Source organism: Choloepus didactylus, chromosome 7, assembly GCF_015220235.1.
Source record: "Choloepus didactylus isolate mChoDid1 chromosome 7, mChoDid1.pri, whole genome shotgun sequence".
Lineage (NCBI taxonomy): Eukaryota > Metazoa > Chordata > Mammalia > Pilosa > Megalonychidae > Choloepus > Choloepus didactylus.
The window spans coordinates 103786504-103794572 of record NC_051313.1 but is presented as its reverse complement, the minus strand read 5'-3'; the positions used below and the strand labels follow the sequence as shown (position 1 = coordinate 103794572).

Genomic DNA, 8069 nt, shown 5'->3' with positions numbered 1-8069 from the left:
ACAAATCCACACTCCAGTTTAAATCCAGGAGAAGTGTGGTTTTTTTTTTGGGCAAACTTTACAAATCTCTCACTTTACGGGAAAAACTCATTTCAACTAAATAAAATATTCCACACACCTATGATATTTTCCACAAGTTTCTTCTCTTCCAGAAGTAGATTGGTCATCTTTTGGCAGTAGGTAAGTTCCTAATTTGCATACCATCACTACTTTGCGAGTGGACAGAACGATGGGAATAGACTTGATTAACTACAGAAAGGCGCAAACAACTTACCAAAAAAGGCTGGGGTTGTGGGTTACCTGCAAATCATGATCTCATATTTTAGAAAGTATCTTGGCATTCAGTAAATGGAATTCTTGGAAATACCTGTTTCACAGTGATGCTCATTTAGATTCCTCTAGGGCTTAAATTATCCTCTAGGACTGAGCTAAGGCATTTTGGGTGGCATATTGACTCTTCCAGAACAAGGAATTCCATTTCAGTAAATTATTGCTAGTTCACTACACAGGACCATGATGTCCTGGAAAAGATAATGTCAATTCCAAAATGCCACCCATCTAGTTATTCAAACAATGAAAAATTCCTATTTATCCTAGACACTTTGATCCTTGAAGAAATAACTTAAAAGAAAACAGTTTTTTCCCATCCAAATAGACTCTGTCTGGATGGAGAAATATTAGAACTGTCCTGGTTCTTTGGCAGTATATGCCACTATCTCCATATGCATTTGGCAACTCGCATGTTTGACTCTTTCTTTATAAATAAGCATTCCAGTCTTCTTTGCATGTGGAATGATATATGGTGATCAAGAGAAAACGGACCAAAGAGATGAAAGAAATGGAGTGATAGTTAATGGAATTTCTCAGCTGATTACATCCCTTCTTTTGAAAGGACGTAAAGCAAAATTTCAAAATTGATGGGTATGCTGTGAAAGAGGGAACATCTCCCCTACCGAAACAAACAACCCAGCAAACAAAACTCCTCAAAAACTTCTACTTCAGTTATGAGAGCATGGTCTTGAAGTCTGCAGTGCCAAATACCAGTTCATCTTAGCAGAGCAGTTCATGAGGCAAAAGGATAGGATTATCTATAACATGAATTTAAATAAGGTAGAAACAATAACTGTATGGTTATACGCAGTTATTTTCATACCCAAATCTATAGACATTTCATCCAGATGAATACAGTAGGGAAGTCATGGATCATTTCTACTGGAAATTCAATAATCTCAAGGTAGGACAAAACAAATTCCATTCAATAAAATAAAAATTTGTTTGTATGCTTTTCATCTTAAAGGCTATTCTTTCCCTCAAAATTCTTGCAAACCATTTAGAAAAGCACACTTGTTTTGTTGTTTTTTTTAACTTCATCAGTTTGTCAACTTCATTTACAAACAATGCAACCAGAATAGAATGATTTGTATCTCTTTTTCTGAATTGAATCTAGAAGTTTTGCTGTCGTTGTTGAGATTTGATTTGCAACATGCAACAAAAGTTGGTAGGAAATATCCCTCTTCCAGGTAAAATAACTTTCTAGCAGATTTTATAATCATTGGATATTTGTTTAGTCCTACCTGAAAATTAAATTATTTTACTGTTTGGTATGGGAAAATCCAATTCCTAGTAAATTTCTGCAGATAAGAAGCATAGGCTTAATCCAAGTAAGCACCCAGCAGACTCTCTGTCTGCTGGGAAGTTTTAAACTTTAACTCAATGAAATCAGTTGCCTCAGTATATATTTTTTTTTTTTTTTGAGAAGGAATTCAGCAGCAGTTACAGTTAATATACCTACTGTGAAGAACTGTGATCACCCTAGCAGGTGGACCAACTGAAGAGCAATTTCTAGGTAACAAGAACGATGATATTACAGGAAGCTACAAAATGATACTGCAGTAGTTATAGTGACCACTATTATAGTGATCATGGCCTGGGTTAATGTTCCAAATATTAATGCAAGGAACACACTAGAGTTTATAGGTTTAGAATATCTTCCTTATGTTAAGAACCAGTTAATGGCATATGATGAGGGGTGATGTTCCATTTTACTTTATTTCATTCTACAAGTTTCTTAGTTATGTCTCTTTTCTCCTATGTTAATTATCTATATTCCATGGCAGTATATTTTCATCAGCTATTTGGGAATGCTATATAATGGAATACCCCAACTCACACACTTGCATACCCTGAAACACATACTTATGGACAATATGTGGAAAGTGCTCATGGGCAGTTGGGTGAACTCTCTCAAAGCAGCCATATCAGCCTTCCCAAATACAGAGAGCCATTTAAAGCCAACTAAAATCCATATGAACCATTTAGCTTTCACATGAGGTACCTGTCCACAAGGTAATTAATTCAAATGCCTTTCATCTTTTTTTTGCTACGTCATTGAAAGTAAGCTTCTCAAAGACTGCTAACATGATATGCAGGATCTAATAGACTCATATCTCTGTTTGTTTTGCTTATCACATAGTTGAGCAACACTCTTGCTGCTGAAACATTTCAGCTGATTTTGAATGGTCATTAGTGAGTCTGTGAATCTGGCCAAGGCTGCTTTGACTTTATAGAGAAAGGCCAACCTACCTGCAAATGGACACTTCCCTCCCTACAAACCGCAATGTACACTAAAGACAAATCTAAGAATATGTATATATGGCATATATACATATATATGTACACATAAAATGGATTGGGAAGTCCTTTGGTTTAGATAGGATTAAATATGTACTTCCCAAGTGCATAGGTTTCCTTTGACCAATCTGTTCAAAAAACAAATATGAAAAGTGCTATGGCAATTGTGACATTTCTATGTCTTTTCTCCTACTTGGAGAAGCCCTTCCCTCTCTTCCCCATCTCTCCTAAAAGTATTCTTTTAAAAAGCAGTTAGCTCTTTAGGCCTTCGATTTTAACACTCCATTGATTGGTCCATTCCTTGAAAGAGCTCTAAGATCATGTTCAGAAACTTATCCTTAGTGGAGAACAAGGTTTCAAGGAACTCCCTTCCCCTTTCTTATTATTCTCTTTTCTCCCCCCAAAAGCAGATGCCTTGATGTGCCATGAATAATTCATTCTTGATCTGACTTGCCTTGTTACCCCTGGCCAGCCCAAGCTGCTGAGGTCTGAGCTTTACTCGTCCTGCATCATTGTGCAATACTTGAAATGAAAAATAATCCATTAGTCTATACCCCTCAGACTGTGGTGACGTGATCAGGGTTCTCTTGAATTTCTATGCATTCAATTTCCTCTCTCTCCTTTCGTTTGGCACGCTTCTTTTTCTTGTGGTGCTTTTTGGAAGGGGGGAAAAAGGTTAGAAACACAGGTAAAATAACAAAACAGTGCAGCAGTGTGCAACCCCCAGTGAGCAGCAAGCATTTGAACAGTGTAAAGGTCAGGTTCGAAGGCACAAATAGGAGGGGGATCAACCCAATAAGAAACGAAGTAACGTTTTGCAAAATGGCGGTCCCATGCTCTTGCAGGGAGCTTTTTATACATTGTGTTCGGGTGTGCTCGGTTGCTAATACAAACGTGTAAAGCAGTGGTGCACAGTGGTCAATGGCGAAATTCAAAGTGTAGATAAGGCACAAGATAGAAATGCAATCCATGTCGACATTCCATAATGTCATTAAGCCCAGAACGCCCAGCTCAATTGATGTGACGCTAAGAATTAACCAGAAGTTTCCCAGAGGGTGGATCACGAGGAAAAAAGTCAGGATTAACATCAGGAGAACACCAAAGCCTGAAATCAGAACAGGCACTTTGACAGACAAGCCATAGTGGTCCATGAAAACAAAGGAAGGGTTGAACACGATGAATCGAATGCTCTTTGAGAGGGACAGAGGCCTCAACTTTTCCAACACTTCCATGATTTCCTTCTGCTTGTCTCTACTAGTCCTGGCCACCAGATACAAGCGAGAAGCAATGATGTTGTTTTCATCCCCTGCTTTGGAGAAGATGATATCATTCCGAAAATGCTGGAATTCTGGCTTTTTTAAAAAGGAGCTTTGCAGGACACTGATGAAGTCACTCTTGTTATTGGCACTGATATTGCTGACTTTCAGGAACTGATAATACTGCTCCACCCAGGACACTGCAGTGAACCCACTACAGAGTTTCCTTAGGTCCTCCTGGACGCTGCTGTTCCAGTACTCCAGGGGCTCATACACGTAGAATCCTATCACAGGGCTGTAGTTGCTGAAATATTTTTGTTGAACCATGGCATAGGAAATGCTTGGAGAATCACTGGCTAGTAGATCGATGATGTTGGCTCTGTCACTGATCTGCAGACATCCCATAAAGGAGAAGGAGGCGTAAATGAGATAGAGGATGACTACAAATGGCTTCATGTAGATATTGGTGATCCATTCATTGTAATGTTCACGGAGAAAGTGCTGTATAAAGTGGTGCTGGTAGGGGTTAGTCTCATGATGGGATGTCTGTTGGTGTCCATCACTCATCACTGTCTGGAACCACACAGGTTTGCGGTCCAGGTATTCTGCAGAAGGGATCTTACAGCAAAAGATGCTGTGGTAGCGGTTTTGCTCGAGTTGGCCAGCAAAGACCAGACAGGAGCCAAAGAAGGAGAAAATGTAGAAGTAGTTCAAAAGAATAGAGACACACATGTTCTGACAGAAGACCTTCACAGCCTCTATGTTTGTGAATGGGCTGGCACCCATGCCAAAGGTGATGAAGTACAGGGAACTGGTCATGGTATAGGTGACCATCACATCAGAATAGGCATCTGCTACTCTGTCTTTGAAGGGTAAATTCTCTCTGGTTCTCCGCCATCCAGACAGAAGCTCAAATATTCCTTTTGTTCCGTGACCTAATGTTAAAAAAAAAAAGAGCAAATAATTTTTTTTTTTTTTAAGTTTCTTCCTTTGGTCAAGTGAATTCATGCCAAATAGTACTTTATACTCTAACCTTCAGAGTGCTATGGACTGTCTAACAGGGCCTCAAAATTTGAGTTACACAACAGGATATATTTTATGCGTATTTCTGGTTTAGCTCAGTCCAAATTTACTGGTATTCTAGGCACAATGAAATATTTGTTGTCTGTTCTATTAATTTGATGAGTTGTATCTATAATATTACATTATTAAGTGATTACTTTCCCCTCCACTCATATTGACTCCCTAAACAGATCGCAGATTGTCAAGGGCAGGAGCTCTTACCTGTGCATTTTCACTTTCCTCTTAACATAATTCAGGTGGCTGGTCAACTGATTCATTGACTGATAATCTGTAACGCCCATTTAAAGCTGATTTGTATGCTGATTTAGGAAATTACAAGATGATTTTAAACATTTAAAAATGGATTTAAGTTGATTTTACAATGTTGATAATCTGCTTGGTGGCCAAATGGCTTAGAAACAGAATCGCATAGATTTGATTAATTAACATTGGAAGTGAGTAAAAAATAAATTGCCAGGCCAAAAGACAGGGCAAGACCTTAAGAGGTCACCACAAGCACTTCCCTTCCTTTGGGCTCCTCACAGGACTTTAATTCACACAGAGTGAATGCTGGCTAAATGTTTTTGATTTCCTTATTAAAGTGGATGAAGAGTGCTGCTTTTTAATCGATTTCTGTGCACTCTTAGATAAGGGTAATAGGCAAAAAAAAAAAAAATCAGCAAATATTAATTGAGCATCTACCATATGACAGTATCTGTTAGGTCTTCAGCTGTTATTTCCAGGAATTGGACAACCGTTTAGATATTGCCACTTGCTCTCTTGCTAGGCAAAGCAGAAAGAAAGCAACTGGGAAAGCAAAGCTATTACACCATACCTGCAATTTCCCTTTCTTTCACTTTCCTAAATTGACTGTCAATTATCATCTATGCCACATCAATTGGTAACTTTCTAAGTGAGTGGAAACCTTCACAGAGCAGTCTTGCCCTTGCCAGCATAAGAATACTACACAGGAATCTTTTCTGTGAATGGTTACAAGCTGTGCTCAGGCTGTTCTCCAAGAAATCCATTAGATGAAGATATAGCTTAAAGGCACAAAATGACCTAGTTTAAGAAATCATGAAAAACGGACTTTTTGTGGCATCTAGCTATTGACGTTACGTGTTAGAGACCAATTCACTTAATGGTACATTAACCAACATATTATAATAGCTGGGGCCTTACTAACCACTCTGAATTTATGCTGTTGAGGCAGCAACATGCATAATTAAAAACTTTATTTCCCAACCTCCCTTTCAACTAGGGGGGGTCCATGTGACACATTCTGGCCAATGCCATATAATTGGAACTCATCTAAGGATACTGAACTAGAAGGGGCTTTGCCCTAAATGGTATTATGGAGCTACCAATAAGAAACCCTAGCCTGCTATACTCTGGAATTCTCCTTAAAGTAAGAAAACCAAATCTTTATTTGACTAAGCCACTGTGAATAAGGCTGTTATACACAGCTGAACCTATTGTTAACTGAAAAAGTTGGTTTTGTAGGTGAGTTTGCATTTGCCAAAACCTGTTTTATGGGGTCTAAGTTAATTTGATTATAGTGTATGTAGGTTTTAATGTATTTGATGTTAATCTTTGGTTATTAAGATACATTGGTCAATCAATTTGGTAATTGTTCTGAATTACTAATTGTTATCGAAAGGAGTTAGGCATTGGTGTTGTTACTCCAAATATAAATCATATTTATTCTCCAAAGTTCTCAGTTCTGAGTCTCTAGTCAAGAAGGATGAAATTATCCTGGGGGTCCCTGACAAACAGAATAGGTCATGAAATTTGCACTTAGGTAAAAGGCAAGTTTTTTTTTTTTTTTGTTGTTGTTGTTCTAATTTCTTCCTTTTTGCATTTTATCACAAGTTCAATATATATGTGCATTTAAATTAAGTGTAATGATTCTTAACAGACAACATTGATTGCTCATTTCTATCTTCTGCACAATTTCTTGACCAAACAGAATCCTTGCTGTCTAATTCTCTTTATTAAAATATAATATTAGGATAATGGTTAGGGTAATTGAAAGAATTCTTTAATTGGAGCACCTCTCTTCAGAAATGAGGACTCTTGCTATCTTTGTAGTCACAAGGGGGAAAGGCTATGTGGCACTATGGCTAAATTTGGCTTACCTTTGCTAACGGTCACTTTTATGGAGCATTAGGAACACTATATAGGCCAGATTTTTGCTTTATATAGTACAAAGATCTGTATATGTGGGAAGAGGTTAAACCATATTAGGTCAAGTAACTACTTTAAGAATGAAAGAGATTGAATGCACAATTTCTAAACTTTGTTTGAAATGGCATGCTTTTACCCTACTCACACGTTTAGAGGTTTTACAGGGTATTCCTATTGATACACATCCATTTGATCCTCACTGTAATCTGGCCATATGAGAGCAGTTCACATTTATTACCAGCTACAGCCAGGGTAGTCTTCTCACTGTCCTATGAACCAGCCCTGTCTTACCTTCTCAGCTTTACTCATGCTAATTTCTCTGCCTTACAATACCTTCCATTTTATAGCTGGTTGATCTGTTAAGGGCCAGCTCAGTACTCAACTTTTCCATGAAGCCATCGCTGACCATGCCAGACATCTTGATTTTTTTTCTGTTCCTTTAACTATTTTTATACTAATTAGTTACTCATTTTAGCACTCAGTCACATGTTGTTTTATTCTGGAACAAAATGGTTTTCTCAGGCTATGTTCCATCTCTTTGGTTAGATTGCAAATTCTTCAAGGCCAAGGAATGCATTTTATGATACTTTTGTACTCTGCAGAACATCTGACAAAGTGATAGATATCCAGAAGATGCCCACTAACTTTGTATTGAATGAAATCAACTTCAATTCTTGAGTCCACAAAATATATCCCTTCTTATTACGTACTCTAAAATTCATTATGTGTTTTTATACTTATGTTAATTGTTTCTGTAAGAGCTATACATTATTTAACTCAATTCAATATATTTATTTGTAAATTTATTTAGAATTTGCTATATAAAAGGAACTATGCTAGCCAATATATAAGATATAAAGGTAAGCAAGAAATAGTATTTTTCAACATCTTTCAATGCATAAGGTCATTTTTACTTGGATAATTTGGAGACAG

The 8069-nt window shown here is 37.4% G+C and overlaps 1 protein-coding gene across 1 annotated transcript in view; it reads right to left on the bottom strand.

Annotated features, from left to right (window-relative positions):
• Positions 1-3188: 3188 nt before the first annotated feature.
• Positions 3189-8069, bottom strand: part of PTCHD4 (patched domain containing 4) — a 172907-nt gene continuing 168026 nt past the window's right edge. The window contains exon 3 of the mRNA XM_037844361.1: positions 3189-4822. Coding sequence (XP_037700289.1) covers positions 3189-4822 — 1634 coding nt within the window. The remainder of the gene's footprint in view (positions 4823-8069) is intronic.